This window comes from Lolium rigidum, chromosome 5 (assembly GCF_022539505.1).
Source record: "Lolium rigidum isolate FL_2022 chromosome 5, APGP_CSIRO_Lrig_0.1, whole genome shotgun sequence".
NCBI lineage: Eukaryota > Viridiplantae > Streptophyta > Magnoliopsida > Poales > Poaceae > Lolium > Lolium rigidum.
The window spans coordinates 231,871,521-231,894,656 of NC_061512.1; the positions used below are offsets into that span (position 1 = coordinate 231,871,521).

The 23,136-nt window shown below is 43.1% G+C and overlaps 2 protein-coding genes across 2 annotated transcripts; one reads left to right on the forward strand and one right to left on the reverse strand.

Moving 5' to 3' along the window:
- The first annotated feature begins 1,092 nt into the window (after window positions 1-1,092).
- On the forward strand, window positions 1,093-3,921 carry LOC124657223. The gene is made up of 5 exons (XM_047195809.1): window positions 1,093-1,191; window positions 1,261-1,450; window positions 1,554-1,715; window positions 2,286-2,349; window positions 3,732-3,921. Exons 1-5 carry the CDS (start codon window positions 1,093-1,095, stop codon window positions 3,919-3,921), a joined length of 705 nt encoding a protein of 234 aa, XP_047051765.1.
- A 13,767-nt stretch (window positions 3,922-17,688) lies between these two features.
- Window positions 17,689-21,741, reverse strand: LOC124657224. The gene is made up of 5 exons (XM_047195810.1): window positions 21,595-21,741; window positions 20,628-20,817; window positions 20,372-20,533; window positions 19,578-19,641; window positions 17,689-18,181 (listed from the first exon to the last, which is right to left on the reverse strand). The coding sequence occupies exons 1-5, from the start codon at window positions 21,739-21,741 to the stop codon at window positions 17,977-17,979; spliced, it is 768 nt and encodes a 255-aa protein (XP_047051766.1). The 3' UTR covers window positions 17,689-17,976.
- Between the last annotated feature and the right edge of the window lie 1,395 nt (window positions 21,742-23,136).

The window sequence follows — 23,136 nt, forward strand, 5'->3', positions numbered from 1 at the left end:
GGCCGGAATAAAATCATGGCGCGACCGAATACCACCCGATCCAGCAAACTCCAGGCAAAAAATGTGTTGTTCCATTTGCCAGCGGAGCCTTCCGAAACTCAACACTCCGACTAGATAAAAAGGACCAGCATCCGGTATGTCCTCATCTTCGTAGAAGAAGAACCCTAGGACCGCCACCTTCAAACCCGAAGCAGACGAACAGGACCGCCACCACGCGCTGACCAGCGACGACGAAGGAGGAATCGGTGGACGGAGGAGCCGGAACCACACCATCCTCGCCCCGCAAATCGCTGCCCCCTTCCTCGCGCCGCCAGCAGAAGCCGACGATGGATCTTGGCGGGCACAAGATCCAACAGCCGTCGCCACCATCCAACGCTGGAGGCCGTGGAGGAGCTGCCGCCACACGTCCAGGGTCACCGCCCTAAGACGCGGAGCACGTCGAAACCGGTGCCGCCGCCCTGGCTGCCACCGCCGGTCGCTGCCTCCATCATCCCCTGGGCACTTTGGCACTGGGGCCCGCCGGCACCGTGGCCAGCGCCGACGGCAGCGGCGGAGGGAGGGGGCGGCGGTGGACGGGTGTTGGCCCCGAGCGCCACGGGAGGGAGGGGTTAGGGTTTTTAGTAAGCCCTTAGCTATACACAATGTAGCAAAAATGAATCGGAAAAAAAACAGCTTAGCTATCAGTCTATCACTCGCCTCCTGCTCCTCGTGGAAACCCCTGCCCTGCCCCCCAACACCCGCCTCCGCCGCCGCCGCCGCGGCCACCCGCCCGCCCGTACCATCCGCCGCTCGCCGGCCCCGCTGCCCTGCATCTAGGCTGCGTAGAAGCTCCTCTCGGCCATCTTATACATTCCTGAATCCTGTAAACAGGGGAGAGCAACGAACCCGTTCACCCCATCTTCCCCGCATCGGCGGCGCGCCATCGCAGCCTCTCCCAGCTCCCTTGTAATCCTCCCCGACGCTCCTCATACGTCCACAATAGAAGTTGATTCTTTCCGTCACCGCCATTGTATCCATCCTCCTCGTTAGTAGGAAGAGTAACCTGCACCTTGTATGGTTGCTCTAAGGTGCGGTGGCGGCGCCGCCGCATACATGCCGGCGCCTAGAATAACGGCACCTCAGAACGGAGATGGCCACTTCGGCATCCTTACAGTTCGTGACAGGATCAGGGAGCTTCCCCTGAGGACAGTGGTAAGCATTTTCCCCAGATTTGCATTGGTCAAATTCCACAATTAATCTTATACGGACTCCGCTCTTCAGTGTTGCTCTGCCGGTTCTCCTCCTCGGGCGAAGCGGCGCTGCTTCCAGAATAAGGGAGTACCTGAGGGGTTGGAGGCGTTGAAGGCGGCCACCGCCGACATGTTCCGGCCCCTGCGCCTCAACCTTTCTGACATGCGCTCTCTCAACACAGTTTATGACCTCGAAGACTACCAGATTGGCATGATCTTCGGTGTGCTTCAGTTGTCCACTCAAACAATTCTAGTTGTTATTCCATATGATCGACCACTGAACCATGTTTTGCTACTGATTACTGGGCGTGTCTCTGTCTGTAGGTGCTTTTGTTGGATGCGTTTGCTGTTACCAACTCTGGAGGGCAGCCCCTGCCATCTTTGTTGATGCTGCCCTTGGCTACATCATATACAAGCTTAGTGTTGTGTCCTCGGAGCTGCATCAGCTGCGCAAATCCAACAGTTTAATTACCCGGCTAGAATTCGGTATTTACACTTTTGACTGAACTAATGTCTTACTTTTTTGGATAGGTGGGTATTAACATGCTTCTGTTATGTATTTCTTGGAACTATAACTTGATTCACCAATCCAATGTAACATCATTCAGTCAGTGTGCTTTTCTGCTGCAAGTAAAATCTAGAAATCAAGTGGTATACATAAAATCTTATATAATTTTGGAAATACTAACTGGGAAAGATGGCTTCTACAAAGATCTTATGGTAACTTGACTCATTATGAAGCTACAGCAGAATGCTATCCTTCCTTCTAAAGATGGATTCCTAATATTCTAGTAGGGAGCAAAAGCCAAACAAAACAAAAGAAATTCTATACATATTTTCAACCATCACTTGACTTTCTGGATTCTAGATAACTATATTCGGCACACAGGAAACAACAACAATGTTAAGTATCTAATTTGACATGAAATCATTTATGTCGAGATTCGAAGCAGATCTCCACCTATGCAGATCGCCATTTTCTTTTGTTGTTTGGAATAATTCAAGCTACCTTTTATCATCATACATTCTGCTAATTGAATAAAAATTTCAATGCAGGGGTCATACTTTTCATGGTCCTCAAGGATTTCAGAAATAAATATGTACTTCTTGATGCTGTTAGGTCAGTATGCATACTTCTTTATTTGGTTTTAAAGTGTCTGATGTCCTCCACTAATTGTGAACTGTCGTTAAGAACTAGTTAATGTGGTAGCTGCATCTCCTGTAACCAGATCACTGTTTTTCAAAAGTTAATGTTGCAGTCTTATTGGAGCTGTAGAGATAACTTGTAACCATCCCCTCTCCACCTGTAATAATGGACAATAGTAACCATCACACTGAAAGTACTATACTGAAACAAGCAGGATATTTGGAGAAACACTACTGTCACACAAAAAATTGTTGGGAAAACTAGACTTGAGAAAGCTAAATCAGAACGTTTCAATCATATTTCTATCTGAAATGAAGAGTAGGGTTGAAACATTTGAGGAGTGGAGATTATCCTGCCTTACCCATTAAAATGTGTATGCAGCATGCATATTATGAAGATTATATGCACAAAAGGCATAATTTTCTCCTTACGAAAAAGACATAAAAATAAAAATATTCCCTGACTCCAAAATAACTTTTTCTTAACCAAATTTCTCCATCTTACATGGGAGTATGTTACTCTGTTACATTGTCGGAAGAGAAAACAACTATCGGTATGGTTTATCAAAACTGCGCGATGAGATAGCCCTAGTGAATGGACCAAAACAGGAGAACATGATTTTATCAAAAACAGCATTGACCGTGAGAATCTGTCCTGGAGGGTCTAGGAGCTCTGGAAATATGTTGTTCTCCTAATTTTCTTCTCAAACATAAGATCAAAGTTTCTGGTATATAAGAATAAGGATGAAAAGTACTTCAAATACCCTACAGCACCTCCTTCAATTGTATACAGAGAGTAATAATGGACAGAACATTAACTGCTAAATTCTTTCTTCATCTGGTACTGGTAGTTGCATCCCATTTATCCCATCAAATTACTGTTCTACAAGGCTGGTTTATGTTGGTTGGAAAATGGATCCCACCAGAGGCACCAGAAGGGAGAAAGGATGCTGTCTCTGTAGCTAGATCTTAAGGACATGTTTTCAAGTGTGCCCAGCCCCTCTATAAAATATTTGCCGTTAAAATCCTACCATACAAAACTAATCAGATGTAAAATTTGTGTTGCATTAGCTCCTCAGCCATCCGTAGAATAGTATGACACAGCCGTTTACCATGGTGCTTGAACAACGATGCATAGTACACTGGTCTTGTTAGCAGTAGCATATCCTTGATAATTGTAATCTTCCCCAGAAAGATATCTGTTCTCTGTTTTTTGTTGTTATATTTTTCTATTCGAGGCTCGTAATCACTGATTTGTTTTGGATTGCAAGACATATTAGAATTCGACTGTTCTTACCCATGCTGTAATGGTTTTGATTTATCTGGTGCTCTAAATGAAATTGTATTTCATGGTAGGTTGCCACTTTTCTTTCTGTACCTTGGTGCATTCATGTTTGACGTGGCGGGATTGAAGAAGTATGGGAGGCGTATTCTGATTTCTTTTATTAATCTACTGAAAATGAGAGGCGGAATAAAAGAAATATTCAGGATCATGTGGTATCCTGGATACGTTTCTCCTTATGATGACTCATTTGGCCAGAGATAAGCCTTGGGGTTTGTCTGTTCCGAGGTATCTCCATGAACACTTAATGTAAGCAACATTACAAGTTGTGAGAATTCTTTAAACAAGACCGATTCTAGGGGAGATGTTCTATATACCTGCAATCAAGATCCAACATCAGGACCAATGTTGATATATCGCTGTCACTGCTTTTTCAGTTTCAGATCTTCGAAATACAGCTTATTGAATTTTTTTTTTTCGAAAGGTCCAGCAATAGCTGGCTCCATATATTAGTAGATAGCAGACAATTTACAGAGTGCCCTAAGGCCAGGAGTAATCAGAAAAGAAAATGTAAAAGAAACAAGGAAGATGAAAAAGAGGGGACAAAACGGCTCAAGGAGGTTCCCAGAGCAGCTTGCGCAAAGCCTTGGCACCGGCGAACGCCCACTCCTGAGCCTCATCCTTGATGCAGCAAGAAATCTGCGACACTGAGCACTCCTTGTCCCTAAAAATCCTGGCGTTGCGCTCTCGCCAGATGCTCCAGCAAGTCAGGATTAACAGCGAGCCCACACCCTTCCTGTGTTCCGCCGGTGTGGCCTTCATCCAACTCTCTCTGAAGGCGGAAATGGAGCCAGTTTCTCTACGTAAGCGGTGGTCACCCCTCGCAGTGTTCCCAACCCGCCAAAGAATGCCAAATCTGCTTGGCGAAGGGGCACTCAATCATCGGATGCACCGATGTCTCGAGGTTGCGCATGCAAAGCGGACAGAAGTAATTGTTGGGCCACTCGCGCCGTTGAAGGCGGTCGGCGCACCACAAACGATCCTGGAATAGAAGCCATGCGAAGAATTTGTGTTTTGGCGGCGCCCGGGTTCTCCACACGTCCATCTTCAGCGAAGAGCGTGCGCGGCCCTCAAACTGAATACGGTAGGCTGATTTTGTTGAGTACTGACCATCCTTTGTGAGAATCCATGTGATGGAGTCTGGAACGCCTATTCGCAACTCGATCGGAGCGAGGCTGATCATTCTCCAGGCATGGCGGAATTCCTCTAGGATTGGCAGCGAGAGGCGGTGTCTGAGATCGGCCACCCATTTATTGCCATCTAGAGCTTGCGCTACGGAGCGCTGTTTGCGTCGGGAGTGAGCAAAGAGGAGAGGGAAGGTATGGCGCAGAGGAGCATCGCCGAGCCAATTAGATTCCCAGAACTTCGCCTTATTTCCGTCACCAATACGGTCCATGGAGTTGTTTAGAACTTCTGCATATAGCGGTCCATGGAGTCGCTTGATCGAATTTTTTTGCATGAAACTTTGGGATAGAATTCTTAGTCCGGTAAATCCGTTAAAAATTGTCATGATATAGTTTTGGGGACAAATAACAGAACGGCTCCTGGCATGACCGACACAGGGGAGAACAAGACGATCGACATGCACATGACTACTCCATATACGCCATTTTCATTTATTTAGTTTTATTATGTGCTCAAAATGTAAAATCTTCATTTCTTACTATACATGTGGTAGGCTTCTTGCGCGTTGTATTGACGGTAGTTAGGTAAAGACCACTTGATGAAATTTCATTTGAAACTCAATAAATGTTGACAGCTAAATCAGTATTGGATTTTTCATTTGTTGAAATACTTATTAGTTCAAATATTACAAGTTTATTTAGTTTACTAATGTATTGTCATATAGAGAGAAATAGGGAGAGTAACATGTTTTTTGTGTGGCTTGGTCAAAATATCACGAAAGAAATATAATGTATATAAGATTTTTCAAAAGTCAAACATTGTAAGGTTTACCAAGTGTCACATCCCGAAATTTTGTAAATTTTGGAATGTCAAATAAAAATAAATTTAATGCTTGATTGTTTGCACTTGATTGAAAATCCACAAATAATTAAAACTTTTTGGAGTTATTTAAACGTATTTTCCAAACTATTGGTTTCCAAATACTTTTGGTTTCAAGTATTTTCAAAATCAAATATACATGCCAAATGTATATAATAATTATTGTAATTTCACAAAGGGATATCAAAAGGGTTTTTGAAAAATATAGAGTTTTCATAAAACTTGGTTTTCAAAAGATTTTCCAACAATGCTCTATTTTGTTCGGAGGTTTTGAAACTTATAAAAATATTTTATTTGAGAAAAATATTAAACCCTAAAAAGGCAATATAGCCACATAGACATGTATGTCAAATTTTGGTTTTATAAAGTTTATGTTTTTGTTCCAAATTTAGTCTCATATTGAAGAAATTTTCATAACAAATCCAACGGTACCTTATTTGCATTTTTCCGATTTTATTTAAAGCCCCAAAGTGTATTTCCCAATTTCAGTATAAAAAAAACAGAATCGGGCCGGCCAGCCGAGCCGACCGGCCCAGCAGCCGACCCAGCGCCCGCTCGGCCCAGCGCCCCCAGCCCACCCGGCCTCCCTTGCCCTAGCCTCTTTTTTTTCCTTGGCCGCACCCTGGCCCAACACACCTACGCCACCAGCCCATCCCAACTCCCCAGCACGCCACGGCCCAGCGCGTGCTGCGCGCAGCGCATCGCCCCTATTTCCTTTTTCCTTTTTGTTTTAGTCCCACATCGCCTCCCCAAACAAAATTTCCCCAGCCCAAGCCTATATAAAGAGGCCCAGGGAGCCCCAAAAGGCACACCCAGCGCCCGGCGCTCTCCCCTCTCTCGCAGCCGCACGCGGTGAATCCTATTCACCGCTCAAAGCGGGCTCTATCGGGCGCGCCGCATACCCCACATGCATGCTGGGCCTGGCCCATTTACTCCCGACACGCTGCTGTTTTTTAGAGATATCGTCGTTGTTGCAGGGATAAGAAGCTAGCCATCAAGAGTTCAAGACCCAGACTCGGGAGTACGAGGTTCTCGTTTATTTTTTTGTTTTCCTATTTTAAATTTATCGTTTGGTTTCTCCTTCTTTTCCTTTTTTGATCTTCAAAATATTTTTCCTTTGACTTTCTTAATTTTAATATTTCGTTATTGTTAAACTTAGATAAAATTTGAAATTTGTTCATTTTCGAAATTTGTTCTGAATTTAAACTCGTTTAATATTTGAATTTTTCTGATTTTAAAAATTGTTCATTTTTAAAAATTGTTCAAATTAGAAATTTGTTTATTTTCGAAATTTGTTCACATTCGAAATTTGTTCATCTTTGAAATTAGATCAAACTTCAAATTTTTCTCATTTCAAAATCCGTTCACATTCGAAACTTGTTCACATTAAAATTTTGTTCAAATCCAAGATTTGTTCTAATTATAAAAAAATCAATTCAAAAATTTGTTTAGTTTTGAAATTTTCTTCACATTCAAAATTTCTTATTCTATAATTGTTCATTTTCGAAATATGTTCTGATTCTAAAATCGTTCAATTTTGAAATTGTTCAAATTTAAAATTTATTCTTTTTTTCAAATTTGTTCACACTTATTACGGGCAGCTGTAGTCTCTCGCTTCAAATTAGATCAAATTGTTACGTTTTCTTTTTTGATGGAATCCTTGCAAGTGAAAGTCAAGCTTTGACGTTCGGTTTCATGTTGAAATGAAACAGTGCAGGATTCTACGTGGAATACAATGAAGAGAATTCAAAAAGAGAATTGATTTCGTGGCAGTTTCGCCCACTTTATTTTCGCGGTATCCCTAATTCCGCATTTTTCACTCCCCACGCACCCTGCACACACACCCCCCCCTGGATCGCCTTTTTTTGCTTTGTAAAATACAAAAGAAAATGATAGAAAATTCAAACAAAAATTTGTTTTCAGATTCTTGGATGTTATGCAACCTACTATTCGGAGAAATTAAAAAATTCGAATTTTCATTTTTTTGCAATTTTTTTTAAAAAATGGTAAAACCGCAATAACTTTTGCATACGACGTCGGAAAAAAACGTATAATATATCAAAAAAATCCTGGAAAAATTTTACATCCGAATTCACCCGGGTTTACCCGGTTAGCCAATTTTTAGATTCTCAAAATTCCAAATGAAAATATGAAAGCAGGAAGATTTTAGTTTTTGCCAGAAATTCCGTATTTTATATTTTTTTAAAATTTTAAATTAATAATTGCATCTTGCATAAAGATTACTATTACTTAACCATAAAGTTAGCCAATTTTTAGATTTTCAAATTTTCAGGTTTTAGGTTTGGCAAAAAAATATTTTAAAAAATAAAAAATTAATTATAATATAAAATTAAAAAGTTAATATTTATTTATTTATTCAAGATTATTATTACATCATTACTTTTGTTTATTAAAATAATTATTTGATATTCAAACAATAAAGAAGTGTGACATCGACCAACATGTTAATAGGATTGATATGATACTAGTATCAACAACATGCGCGCGAAGCACTTGGAAGGATGAAAGAACATCTCTCATAATGTTTTGTGTGTTTGATGTCAATGTATGTGATACACTAATGTTTGTGTAAGTGGTACATGGATTATATATATACATTTGTATGTGTGTTAGATGTGGTCAGTACTGTCAAAAAGGGATCAGCAAATATGTTCATCAGGCCGGATAATCCGGGCCGGATATTTCCAAAATATCCGGCCCCCAGGATTTCGGCTAAGGACTTTGGGAAATGCAGCTCAGTATAGGGGCCGGATATTTGCCCGGATTTTGTCCCGGTTTTGTCCTAGGGCCGGATAATCCGGGCCGGACATTTCAAGAATATCCGGCCCCCTCGAAAACGGCTAAGGACTTGAGGAAAAGCAGCTCAGTATAGGGGCCGGACAATTGCTCGGACATTGTCCCGGTTTTGTACCGGGGGCCGGATTATCCGGGGGCGGATTATCCGGCCCTAACTTAGGCCGGATTATCCGGCCCCCCGGAAGGCTCAACGGCTGGATTTTGGGGAGGGGTATTTATACCCCTCTTCTTCTTCCTTCCCTCTTTGCTCAATCATTGCACAAGAAATCTGCCAAGCTTCACCTCCATTAGAGCCACCTCAAGAAACACAAGATTTGCAAGATCTCCTTCCTCCCCCAACCAAATCTCTTGATCTTTGGAGATTCGAAGGAGAAGCCACCGATCTACATCCTCACAGAAATAGTAGAAATTCTAAAAAAATAAAAAATAAAAGAGTGAAAAATAATTAAAAACCCAAATGAATTAAAAAAATAACTCGAAATAGCCTTTAGTCCCGGTTCGTGTTACAAACCGGGACTAAAGGTCCTTCGCCCCGGCGCATGCCAGCCGCCCACGTGGCGGGGCCTTTAGTCGCGGTTCGTAAGCAACCGCGACTAAAGGGGGGGCCTTTAGTCGCGCATCGTTAGTCGCGGTTGCGCAACCGCGACTAATGGCTGTTGCAAACCGCGACCAAAGCCGTTTTTTCTACCAGTGTAAGTGTCATTTGCCAGTACATCATTGTACTGACCTCCATTCGTGGGGCTGCATATTCAAACGTGCAGGATTTTCTGAGGAGAAATACGTGGTAGGATCTCGAGTCTACATTCCAACATGACTGCCTGTGGCACATGAAGATGATGAAGGCTCATTGATGATTTACATTTCAGCTGTGTTTGTTCTGAACATTGTATTGAGCTAGTCCATGTGACTATGCAATTTGTAAGGTTTTACTTTACCCTATGGATCAACGATGTAGTAATTTGATACATTTGCAATGATTACTATATTATGTAATGTGTGTGCTATCAGTGATCCCGGGAATAGCACTATACACAGGTATCTTACCTTTATTAAAAGGTAGGGTGCTACACCAAGTATTTAGAAAAAATATCAATATCTGGAATACCGAATTAATATCATTACATTTATGATGATGTATATTTTTAATTGGTATACATTTGGTATTGTAGATATAAATAATTTTTCCAATAAACCCTGTCAACTTTTTAAAAGTCTTATATGCACTATATTATGGGTTTGTCTATGTCCCAATTTAGATTTTGTTAAATCTCATTCATATAAGAAATGTGAGAAAATCTCAGTCACCTAAGAAAAATGCAATTGCAATTTAAAAAATAGTTGCAACTGGAACGAACGTTGCAAGCGCAACTGATGCACATGTTTTGGGACGACGAGACATATCAAATCTATATTATAGCAAGGAGGGGGTACATTAACAAAATACTAGAAAATTAAGTTGAGCATTACGCACAATTCATACGCCGTTATTACAATGCACATGTGTTAAGCTATTACTTCAAAATAGAGAACTCTGATGCAGAAATGTACATCTGAACCTGAGCCCATATGCTCCTGCACGAATAAAATAATTGCAAAAAATAGCAAACAAAATCAAAAAATCCTGAACTTTTTTCACGATGAACATGAGAATGTGTCCTAACTGCAAGTAACATTGTGATGAGAAATGACATGTTTAGTGGTCTATGCAAAAAAACAAAAAAAAAATGATGCTGTTTGGAGCATTTGGATTTGTTGTTTGCAACAATTAGGTTTGTCTTTTTTGCACAGACCAATACATGCATCTTTTCTTGGAAATTTTTGGCATGCTATTATAACACATGCTCATGTTCATTGTACAAAAATTTCAGAATTTTTTGAACTTTTATTGGAGCGGGATCATCTGAGCTCCGGAGCAGAAAAACCTTGTCCCATCTCTGATGGAGCAAGTTTAGTTACAAAGGACATTTGGTTTCGACTAAAATTTGAGATCAATTCGGTTGACACGTTGAGACAGTACATAGAACTCGGAACGGAAATCGACATGTACAATTATTCTCTTCTATATTAACACGAGTCGTGGCGCGACCAACACGATCCCAAAATTAAGCAACATCAGATCGAGCGATGGCGTCGCCGGCTGCCTGCGCACAGTACTCGTCTCTCCTGGCGGCCGTGCGGGTTTCCACGGCACCGCTGGGGCGTCCGGCATCCTCCTACTCACGCGTACGTATCCCGCCGGCCGCCCAGACGGCGCCGCGTTCCCTGTCCGTGTCACTTTCGGTGCTACGGCCGTGCGCGCGCCGCGGCGCTTCTGGCCGTGAGAGCGAGAGCGACGACGCTGGCTTCGGCTTTTCTCCGTCCGATCCGGCCGTCGAGGACCCCTACGATGTCGCAGCCAGCACCGCCGACGCGGACGCCGATGACTGCTTGGTGCCAATCGACGAGGATCCCTTCGAGCGTGCTGCCACCACGGGCCTCGGCGAGGGTGCGGACGATGAAGCCGACGCCGACTTGGTTCTGCTCGTGCCGACCGTCGAGGAGCCTCACGAGGTCGCCACCTTGGTTCCGCACATGTCGGCCGGCGAGGATCCCCACGAGCTCACGGCCACCACCGACCTCAGCGCCGACGCGGACGCCGACGAAGACTTGGTTCTGCGCGTGCTGTTCGTCGAGGACCCCTTCGAGCGTGTTGCCGGTGCCGACGCCAACTTGGTTCTGCGCGTGCCGGTCGTCGAGGAGACCCACGAGGTCGCCGCCTTGGTTCCGCACATGTCGGCCGGCGAGGATTCCCACGAGCTCACGGCCACCACGGACCTCTGCGTGGTCAAGCGAGACGACGCCGGCTTGGTTCGTCACGTGCCGACGCCGACGGTGGAGGAGACCCCCGAGATCGCGGCCACCACGGGCCTCGGCAATGGCGCGCACGACGATTCCCTCGTGTATCCCTCGAGGCTGACCCAAAAGGATCTCGACGAGTTCGAGACCATGGACTTCAGCCGGAGCGCCATCAACGCGCGGTTCCAGCTCAAGTCCAAGGAGGCCAAGGCCGCCGTGAAGGGCGCCGTCGGCGGCGTTCTCAGCCCACTCCGGGAACTCGTCGACGACCTAAGGAACCTCGACAGCGTCTTCGACGCCCAGGAGTTCCAGATCGGCATGCCCTTCGCGGCGATCATGACGTGCATGGGTATGTACCATCTGTGGAAGCTTAGTCCTTCCACGTGCATCGACGTCGCCATGTACTACGCCTTCTACAAGCTCAGCGTCATCGCCGCGGACGTCCGGCGACGGGGCTTCTCCCCGGACTGGATTATCAGGATTAAACTCGGTGAGTGTCCATCTATCCAGCTTTAATTTTGTTTTGTGTCATATAATTAGAGCATCTCCAACAGGCGCGCTATAAGTTGACGCGGTATATGACGCTGCCGCCGCGCTGTAAACCGTTGCCGCGCGTCGGAGCGATTTTTCCCCAGCCGGGTGCGCCATTTTGCAGCGCGCGGGCGCGGCGCAAACAACAAACACACACACCTATGCATCCAACAAGATCAAATAATTATATAAAAATTCACAAATAAAATGTATCATCCAAATACAATACATTGTTAACAACAATAATTCACACCAAATACAACACGTCCAACATACAACAATACAACATAGTTTTGAGACAATACAACACATAGTTTTCGAACAAAAACAACAGGTATGCAACTATTATTGTCCATTCCAATTCCACCATTCTTCCATGAGATCTTTTTAAAGCTCATCATGTGTGTCGCTGCACCGAATGGCATGGTATGAGGCAATGAACCGGGCAATCCTATGTGCGGACCTCCTCACTTGCACGGGAACCCCCATCAAGTCGTAGTGGGTATGATCCACATCTTTTCCGCGATCATCCTCTATAATCATGTTATGCATGATGACACACGCGGTCATGATATACCAAAGGCATTCTTGGTCCCAAAATCTAGCCGGTCCTCTAACAATGGCAAATTGGGCTTGCAAAATCTCAAATGCTCTCTCTACATCTTACCTAGCCGCCGCTTGTGCATTATAGAATTGGGTTTGCTTCTTACATCTTGGTTGAATAATCGGCTTCACAAATGTTTGCCACCTTGGATATATGCCGTCGGCGAGGAAGTAGCCATAGTTGTACTTTTGGCCATTTGCTTCAAACTCCACCAATGAACCTTCCCGCATTGCAAGTCTTGTCATTAGTGGTGACCGTTGAAGAACATTGATGTCATTGCAAGATCCGGGCATTCCAAAGAAAGCATGCCATATCCAAGTCTCTTGGTCGGCCACCGCTTCAAGTACTATGGTGGCATCCTTCTTGTAGCCTTTGAATTGTCCATGCCATGCCGCTGGACAATTCTACCAACTCCAATGCATACAATCAATGGAACCAAGCATACCGGGAAACCCCCGGTTGGCGTTGATCTCCAAAAGCCTTGCCGTGTCTTGAGCATTGGGGGCTCTCAAATATGTGGAGCCAAATACATTGACAATTGCAACGACAAAGCGCTTCACACACAAGATAGAAGTGCTCTCTCCCATGGCCAAATGATCATCAATAAGATCCGCCGGTATACCATATGCCAACATACGTAAGGCGGCGGTCACCTTTTGATATGTGCTATGACCAAGTTCTCCGGCGGCATTCCTCCTTTGCTCAAAGAAGCGATCATATTTGGTGACCTCCATTGCAATATGCTTGAACAAGTTGAGACTCATCCGGAAACGCCGCCGAAAATAGCTTTCGGGGAATATCGGATTCTCATTGAAATACGACCGCATCAACTTCTCATGCCCTTCAATCCTTTCTCTCCACAACTTCTGTCTACCGAACACCGATCCACCAAATTTTGGCCTCTTAACGGCGCGGTATGCTAATAGTAGCGATATGTTCTCCTCTTCCTCTTGATCATACTCGTCATCCGATGAATCGTATGATAAACTCTACAAACATATGTATGAAATTACTTAACTATTGTAGCTAATTGGCGAGTAAAAATAGAGGCCGGCCGGCGGAGGTGCATACCTTGCGAGCAAATGGGCGAGCACCACGGGCGCGCCATGTTGCTAGCGAGCTCAAGGACGATGACGACGACATGTCGACGACGGCGCGGAGGAGAACGCGACGCCGGCGGGAAGGGGGACGCGGAGGAGGAGCGCCGACTACAGCCCGTCGCTGGCGGCGGCGCGAGCGCCGCAGTGCGGCGGAGCGGCCGCTGCTGCCAGGAGGGGGTGCGGGCGAGGCGGATCTACGCCGCGGCGGCGCGCAGCAGCGGGGGCGGCGACGGAGTCGACCGGCGGCGGCTGGATTTCGCGCCGGCGGTAGGTGGGGAAATGAGGGCGCGGGCGGGGGAAATTTCCAGCCGTTGGCTTTTCGCGCGGGCGCGGAGCGTTGCCGCGCGCTGTAGCCGACGCGTCAGATATGCCGCTCCGGTTTGTGCAAAACGCCGCGCGTCCTAAATTTTTTACAGCGCCGCGCCGTTTACCGCGCCTGCTAGAGCGCCTGATTCCCTCGCGCGCGCGGTATACTGACCGTTTTTTTTGCAGCGCGGCCTATATAACGCGCCTGTTGGAGATGCTCTTAAGTTGCATGCTCAGGATGTCTGTCTCTGAACTGTAAACTAAGGTTTTCAGAGAATCTACATAAATAATTGAAATTTTAGCTTACTACTTGAGACATGCTACGATAGCGAGAATCATGTTCTGAAGCGGAAGGCGGCGGAACTCGATACTGCAGCCAATAGGAATAGGAACCCTGTGTGATTCTACACGATTAAGTTACAAAAATTACTTGAAATGACGCAACATTTTTTTGAAACTTAAGTTAAATGAGGCTACGTTTTTTGAAACTTACATGCGTAAATGTATGTATTTTATCTTTTTTATACATGTCACAATTAGGCATATTTAAGTTTCAGATTGCACACGTTACTGCATCCGTCACCTACGTGCAAATATTTTTTTTTCAGATTTTTCTAAAATTTGGAAATACGAGTTAAAAAATACGTTTACTTTCTTGGGTCCCACCTTCGCACCTGGTTGGCTTCCAAATTGAGTTCCACAAAATTCCCTCTACTGCTACCAGTCTAGAGCTTGATCTATATTTTTTTCTGTACTAATCTTTGTAATTACACGTGTTATGTGAGCAGGTATAATAGTCGCTGTGATTTACAAAGCACATGCCAACAAAAGCACACCCCTTGATTTTATCAGGTCCGTAACTATCTCGCTTTGGCTCATAATTGTCCATAATGTTTGGTAACTGATTTAGTTACTCAATTACTTATTTTTTATCCCTTCTTGCTTATTTTCAAGGAGCTCGAATAATACGTTATAATATACTTATCTTCGGTTTGTTTCTCCCAGACATGTACCTTCTAGCACAAGGTTGAGAACTAATTAACTCCCTGAGGATTTAATATAATTTCAACCAAATTTCAAAGTGTGAGGTGATACTCCCTCCGGCCACGAAAATAAATGTACTTCTACCTTTTGCCATAATTCAAAATCTCAGAAATTTGAGCAGCTTTAGATAAACGAGTAGCAACATATATGATGTAAAATTGGCATATAATAAAACTACATCTGAAGAAGGATCCAGTGATACTCATACATTGCATTTGCATATAAAAGAGCAAAGTAAAAAAAAAAGACATGTTATATAATCATATTATTATGTGATTTAGAATTTTGGGTATTTTGAAGAAACAGTTAGTTGGACACCATGACATGTGTCTAGGTATTAATTAGTTGGATACCATAAAACAATTAATTGGGGTACTCAGAATTCTTACTTAAATTCTCCTCCCAAACTAAACACTTCCATAGTTACACACAAAGTGTAGTCCACATCACGTACTGCCATATAGATTGCGGCATGCATTCTTGAATCGTTAACATGTCAACAAGTATACCCGCAAAATAAAAAGCATGGCAATTAGTGCAATATATTGAACTCAGATCGAAAGGGACTTTGTTTTAAGAAATGGGAATGGTAGTAACCTACCAGCTTTTGGCAATATTTTTTTGTTCCCTGCTAACATGGAGTCCTGTCAACTTTGATGCAGGGTAGCTATTCTCATGATCTACTTTATGTCGGTGTGCTGGGACGTGATGGGTTTCAAGAAATATGCTTCCAGTTTTTTCTCTATCCTCTTCCACATGTTTAAAGATCCAGAGGGAACCATGTCACAGTTGAAATGAGCCGGTGAAAGCCACGTGAAAATCATTGTTCAAATATTCCAAAAAAAAAGTACAAGTACGCTGGGATTAATGTTCTCTAAACATGTAAATTTAAAGTTGAAGCTCGTATTCATTTGGGAGGCACTACTCATGCTTGTTTTTCCTACATATCTCGCACTTGAACATGAGATTAAACTTGGAAATTTTTCCTGATTATTGAACATCGCGTTGTAATATACGTATTTTCAAAAGTTAAACTTAGTTTCCGTGCAGTTTTCACCGTAGCTTGTTTACACCAGATATTTTCTCGTGACACATGTCCTAAGGGGCTCGAGAACCGCGGACGATGTCTTTGGCTACTAAGCTCCAGTGCTCCTTTCATTAGAAAAATATCAAAAATTAGATTTATAAGTTTTAAAAAATTGCGGGAAAAGTTCTAGACATATTTAATGTTGTAATTTCCAAGTATGTAGAATGCAATGCAAAATTATTTATATTATACTCAAACAAAAATGCAAAAAACTGATAAAAACTAGAGATTTTAAAATATGCATTTTTTCCAGACACTCACAAATACATACATATACTCACCCCTATGAACACACGCACATTCTTACTCTATAAGCACCTCCGAGAGACTGAGCCGGCGAATTTTGAAATTAACAAAGTCACCACAGGTGTCTCACTATCGACAGAAACACACCTCCCCGCTGAAAGAATATTCTACCTCAATGAGAGATATCCATACTTTTTGTCATTTTTGTGTATCTTAAAGTCCAAAGTACTCCCTCCGTCCCATAGAACTTATCTGAGATTTATCAAAATTTAAATGTATTTAGATGCTATTTAGTGTCTAGATACATCCAAATCTAGACAAATTCTAGATAACTTTCATGGGACGAAGGGAGTATTTTAAACTGATATTTTACACCTTTATGAGATCCATCATTGGCTACATCCAGATATATTTCCAAATTATTTTGAAATTTATAGAAGTGATTATTGATTTTTTTAAAAACAACGAGATTACTAGAGCCATGAGCCAAAAAATCTCCGCCGCCGAGAACAGCTACACCATGAAACAAAGAGTGATGATGATCATGACGTAATTTTCTCGATGGGTATAATGTATATATGGTTCCTGTAACATTCCGTGTGTATGTTGTTGGTGGTCGGGTTGAGTTATGGCGTATGGGCGAACTAGGGATCGGACCAGGACCTGCTGCAGCGTCGGATCTCGGATGAACCAATAACGTCAGCTTTAGTTAGTTTGATCAGCCCTAATTATGAAAGGCTCGTAAGCAAAAGGGTGTTCGGCAGTACACAAGATCTAGCAAGGGAGCTTCAGACGTGGTCGACAGTATACTCGGCAGTGTTCAGACAAACGTTTCTACGATTAACTTGTATCCATGCCGTAATGAGGTCATAAGGTCGACTCACATCTGCATTCACTTCGCCTTTCAAACGAGAACACGCAAATCATTTCATTCGACACCTTGCAGGAGCAGGAGCAGTGCAACAGGACCAAGATCCTGCTCTTTCTTTCTTTCATTATCAGCCGGAGGCTACAGGCAATCCAGGATGACCATGCTATCGAAGCGTGCATGATTTTTTTTAATCACACGCTCTTGTTGGACCAACATCCGCAGTTGGGTGACTCTCAGGCCCCACTAAGCCAGTCCCTCATGAACATTAGGAACAATTTTCTGCATGCTTAGGCTCTCGATCAAGACGGGCTGTGGCCGGAAGATCGTTTTCTACATCTATACTACGAGTAGTTTTCCAGGAACCACTCCTCCAGAATGCCAGACTTCCACCGTGCTTTCGTGGTGCAAGAGAGCCACACGGAAAGCAGGCCCAGGACGGAGGGTGCCTACCCAGTACTCTGCATCTCTACTCTTTCGTTTCTGCTGTACAACAAATTTCAAATTTGCATGGTAGATTCCAGAAAAAAAAAGGGGCAATAATATGTTCCAGTTGGTAGATAGACACTAGCATATGAGAACCGGATTAATACGCAGATATCCAGATAACCACTACACAAAGGCTCCAAAACTTCCCAACTAGTGACAACTACCACACACGCTTCACCTGAGTCTGGAACGAGAGGCATACTACGCCCATGGAACTCTACGACACCAAATCCCTTCATATACCAGCCGAATTCCTTGCAAATACTTAAGAACTGCTTCCAAATATCTCCACCCGTCCAAAAGAGAACTAAGAGGGTCTGCTCGCACCTCATGCACTCAAAACATCTGACCACTCGGAAACGTCTTCATAGGGAGAAACGTAACCAGGATACCACATTATCCTGTGAATTTCTTGAAGGCCACCTCTCATCTTCAGCAAATTAACCAGGGAAATCAGAGCTCTTCTTCCATACTTCTTCATGCCAGCAACGTCAAACAGGAACGCACAGGTGTATAGCAGGAAAACTGGCATCCTATGACATGAAACAGCACTTAGTTAGTGATTGAATGAAGCATCTCCAAAACAAAGTTCATGATCAAATGACCAACGGCTCTAACATATTATTGGACTGGAACTTGCCGAGAAGCCCAATCTATTAACATGTGTTTTCATGGTATTGTCGATTTGTATTAACTGCGGACAGAGCTCCTGAGTTAACTCCCACCTTGTATCATATTTATACACTAGATACAAGAATAATTTGAGATTACTTGCATGAGGTAGGACTCCAGAATCTATAATCTACAGAAAGTTCCACTAATGATTGGCAGACTATTGAAAGTTGATTACATACATATATCTAATACATAAGAAACATACAGATATAACAGACAGTTGAGTGCTATCCTCTGTGAAAGGATTATACTTATCAAGACCGTCACATCGTTTATAAACCAAAAGTACATCAAGCTCCAATATTAGTTTACCAAGCTAATGCATGAAGTTGGCAAAAATTCCAGCAAAGGTACACATTATTTACACCAACCATGTTAAATGGCACACCGAGGACTCAATGAGACAGCATTACACATTGAGAAAAACAGCATTCAGCAGCCCATATTGTGCACATTTGTACTCTTTGCATGCAATGCAATGAGAAAATTGGCTTAACAATACTTCATGCATTATGAACTGCTTTCTCATAGAGGCTTAACAATACCTCAGGGTTCATGTTGACTATGAAAACATTGTGTTATCTCGTTTAAGGGCCATTAGACATCATGTGCTGCCTAATGTGTGCAACCCATTTGCACTTTGACTACCTTCGCCACCCTATTATGACTTATGAGTGTAAGACAACCACAATCCCTCGCACATCTCTCAAGAAACAAAGTTAAACTGGGGCAGGGGAATAAAGTGGCCTACACACAACGATACGTAATAAGGGCAAGAAAATTGTGCCCCCAGCTTTCTCTTCCATCACTCATCTCACGTAAGCCTTACTATTCCCATCCTTATTATGAATTCAACATCTCAAATTTAATTTGTTCTAGTTTGCCCCTCACGTGTCCAATTTTCTGGGGATGTTTTCTGGCGCTATAATGTATCCCTAAAGATCACATTTGGCACAAGGTTCTTGTGGATACCAAAAAGCATTAGCCACCGCTGTGTGGATGACCTATATGTAGTTAACCACAAGGTTTTAGTGCTTCACAAGTTACAGAAATTGTAAAATATCCAAGAAAACACAAGCATCAGAACAGAATTATGTGATGTATAAATTGGAGAGTAAGTTCATATTCTAGAGTTTGTATTTCACTGTTAGAGGAGGGATATCCGTCCTTTTTAAAATGCAAGCAATAATTCTGTATGAAACTGTCAAACCTCACTACTAATTGATTCGGTGGTCAGAAATTGCATATACTAACCTAACAGCATCCAGGAGGACATAGCTTTTCTTGATATCCTTCAAAACCATGAAAAGAATGGTACCTACATTGAGAAGGATATACAATGAATGTCCAAAAATATGGCAAAGTGCAACTACTGCAAACAAGACTGAGATTATCCGTGAAATAAAAGCTGAAGGACAGTCATAAATTATTATATGAACATGTAAGAAATACAGTAGTAATTAATGGCAAAGAAGCTATTTAATGTTGCTAAAGAAGGTCCCCCGTGATTTAAAATATGAACACACAAATGGTACTATTGATCAATCACTGTGAAATGTGTAATAACTGTTCAGTTCATATAAACTTATGCAGGGAGAAATATTGCAGTGAATATATGGATTAGTGCAAGTGGCCAAGAACATTCCGGTCTATGCATCATAATTTTGTTCCTTGAATCCCAAAATGAATGATGTTTTAAATTAAGCTGATAACTACTTTCTTTAGTCGCAAAACAGTAATTAATCAAGATAAGATCATAATAGTAGTTCTAGGAACAGAAAAGCTCAACAGCTTGTATCTATGCTTCACAAACAGATACATTTAGGCTCTAATTGGTACCAAGTAACCCAATCCAAGCAGAACCACCATTCCAAGCAGGGATTAATATTCTGTTCTCACTTTGTGCATCAGAACAGAATTATCAAATTATGTGATACTAGTTTATTATTAAATTTCCTCTGTTGCCACTTTGTGCATCACATGACACTTCTTGATGCTAACAGTCTTTAGTATAAACTGAAAAGCTATTAGAAAACGTAAAGGGGTACCAAATTTCAGCCGGGTGGTCAAGCTGTTTGACTTGCGGTGTTGATGTAGCTCCGAGGATACAATGCTGAGCTTATAGAACAAGAAAGCTAGTGTGACATCCACAAAGGTCGAAGGAGCCGTCTTCCACAGCTGGTAACAGCCAACGCACCCAAGAAATGCACCTGCGAATAGACATAAACACTAATGTGAGGGGTGTTGTATTGGTTCAGCAATTAAACAATGAATATGCAATGGAATTAATCAATTGAAACGCACCAAAAAGCATGCCGATTTGGTAGTCCTCAAGGTCAAAAGCTTGGCGGGTTGAACAAATCTGGGTTAGGTTGCGAACAAGAGGTTGGAACATGTGTGCGATCTCTGCCTTCAACGCCTCCCATTCCTCCTTACTTCTCTTTTTAGTGACGCGCCGCTCCTCCGTCTCAGAAGAGTGAACCGACGAGCAACGCTGCAAATGCGAAAAAGAATTGAGGAAATGAGTTTCGCAGCTCTCTTCTCTTCAATTTCACCAAAGAATTCAGGAAATGAATGCAAAAGGAACAACATTAGTAGGATCTTTTGCACTAACACCTCGGAAATACGACAAAGTCCAACAAATTGCAACAGCACCTATCATCACTACCTTCTTGTCAATCCCAGAAAAAGGTAGCAAAACATTGCTGGTACAATACAAAAAACCACATACCGTCCAAATGTTCAAGGATATCCCTGCAACATTCCAGATATACTGCGCTAAAGGGCAAGAAAATAAGAGGAAGTCTTATGTTTCATGAGCATCAAAGAGCTCACAAAAATAAGAACCTTTCCATCCTTTTTTGAAAAACTTATCTCTGGTAAGAATACGGTTTTTAACAACCAGCCAACACAGAACTTTATAAGGAAAGTTAACTCTCCTGGATGACAAATAGATGTAAAGAAACTTGACAGAAAATTCACCAGATTTTGTTAAAAACCACCTAATTTTGTCAGGTTCCTCCAAAATTCGAAACTGACTACAAGTATTTATCAGATTGTTTCCTCCCTTAGGAACCGTCTAAATTTGATAGAACTACAGCCTTTTGTAAAAACTGTATTTACAGTAATGTTATGGCTAAAAATAAGGTACAATATAATCTACGGAATTGAGGACATAGAGGACGTGGGCCGAGCCAGCAATCCTCCTAGAGTCGGCCTTTTTACCATCACATGGAATTGGGTGGGTAACCACCTGGATGAAAATACTTACCAGTGGCCACGAGCCTGAAACACCAAGGTGGTGCGGGTGGGAGCAAGGCCAGAGAGAAACTCTAGCAGCACTGCGGCCATCTGCGTTCCTTCTCTGGGCCATCAGGTACGCGCCGGTGCCACAGCCGCCGCACCGTGAAAGCAACATCCCAACAGCAATCTACCCTGCAGCATGAATGGGAGCAGATTACAAGCCTACTCCCTAACTTCTGCAGCTTCACAACGTAGGGACAGAAAACTGGCAATCAAATTTGCAAACTTATATCAGCTCACACGTGGTTGCGGAAGACACAAGTTCATAGGTTCTACCTGACAACTAAAGATGTGCAACATATTTCATTATTATGCTAAATAAACAAAATGAAATCGTGGTCATGAACGAGCCCAAAAGAAAAAATAAACATGCCGGAGTTTACACAGGAGGTGAGCTTTGGTTAAAAGTTTTGGTTTGTAGACATTTAACTCATTTACGTGTTTAATTTGCAAATAACTTTCAACCAAACGATCACAAACTGTCAATTTTAAGGAAATACTCACAACTTTACATTAGCTTAATAACTTCACCTGATGCAATACACTTTAACCCGTTCGTTAGTGTAAGTGGTTGAAATAGAGCAATGACTGAAAGTGACCACATCGACAGATGCCAAAATAGTTTTGAACACTTACCGTGAGGTCGTGAGGAAGACAGCAGATCAGCAGCGGAGGTGGCCGACGGCGGCGGTGCAGGGCGTCGGCGTCGAAGGTGCGGGCGGGGCGGCGGTCATGGGAAGAAGAAAGCCGCCGGCGTTTGCTGGGTGGTGGTGCAGGTCGACGGCGGCGGTGGAAGAAAACCTAGATTGTCGGGGAACGAGAGAGCGAGGGCGGACGTCGGGTGGTGCTTCAGGTCGATGGCGGTTGGCAGTAGCTGTGCAGGGCGGCGGTAGAGGTGGTGGAGCCTAGGCTTGAGTTTGAGGTGCGGCTGCCATGGCGAAGAGGAGCGGGGGAGGAACCGAGGAATGGCGGTGGTAGGAGGGGAGGGGAACTCTGGGTCGCGTCCTGAGCCCGTTTCGGTGTTTCTCTTTCGAAACCGAACCGCACCGCCGCACCGCACAGCCCAATCAATTCCATCCTTATTTTATTCTGTCACATTTATTGTCACTTGTGATTGATCCTTGTCAATTATCTAGTAAATCATTTTTTTGAACTAGAATTATCTAGTAAATCATCCACCTCATACATTCACCTTGGGAATGGGTGAACCCAAATCTTTGATCATACCAAGTGAAATCCAACCGCTAGGGTTTAGCTAGAGTCAAACCAATACAAAGGCATCCATTGCCCTAGTTAACATTAACCCACTATCTCCACCTAAGAAAAGTGTTACTACCTCCGGACCATTTTAATCGACGCGGGTCTACCCAGGCGTACACTAACTTTTGCTTCCCTCCACGTTGATTTAATCCGATCAGAGGGAGTACTACATAAATTCATACCAAGAAGAGGTTTACTCCATGCAGCAATATGGGAGAACCAATAGAAGATTCAGAAATGATGTACATGT

Excerpts from the sequence above, each read along its gene's own strand:
- LOC124657223 (XM_047195809.1), top strand. The coding sequence starts at position 1,093 with ATGCCGGCGCCTAGAATAACGGCACCTCAGAACGGAGATGGCCACTTC. Across the intron at positions 1,192-1,260 it reads AGCTTCCCCTGAGGACAGTG|TGTTGCTCTGCCGGTTCTCC; the intron begins GTAAGCATTTTC and ends TCCGCTCTTCAG. Across the intron at positions 2,350-3,731 it reads GTACTTCTTGATGCTGTTAG|GTTGCCACTTTTCTTTCTGT; the intron begins GTCAGTATGCAT and ends ATTTCATGGTAG.
- LOC124657224 (XM_047195810.1), bottom strand. The coding sequence starts at position 21,741 with ATGTTGCTTTCACGGTGCGGCGGCTGTGGCACCGGCGCGTACCTGATG. Across the intron at positions 19,642-20,371 it reads GACCACCCGGCTGAAATTTG|GTACCATTCTTTTCATGGTT; the intron begins GTACCCCTTTAC and ends TTCTCAATGTAG. Across the intron at positions 18,182-19,577 it reads GTCCTCCTGGATGCTGTTAG|GATGCCAGTTTTCCTGCTAT; the intron begins GTTAGTATATGC and ends TTCATGTCATAG.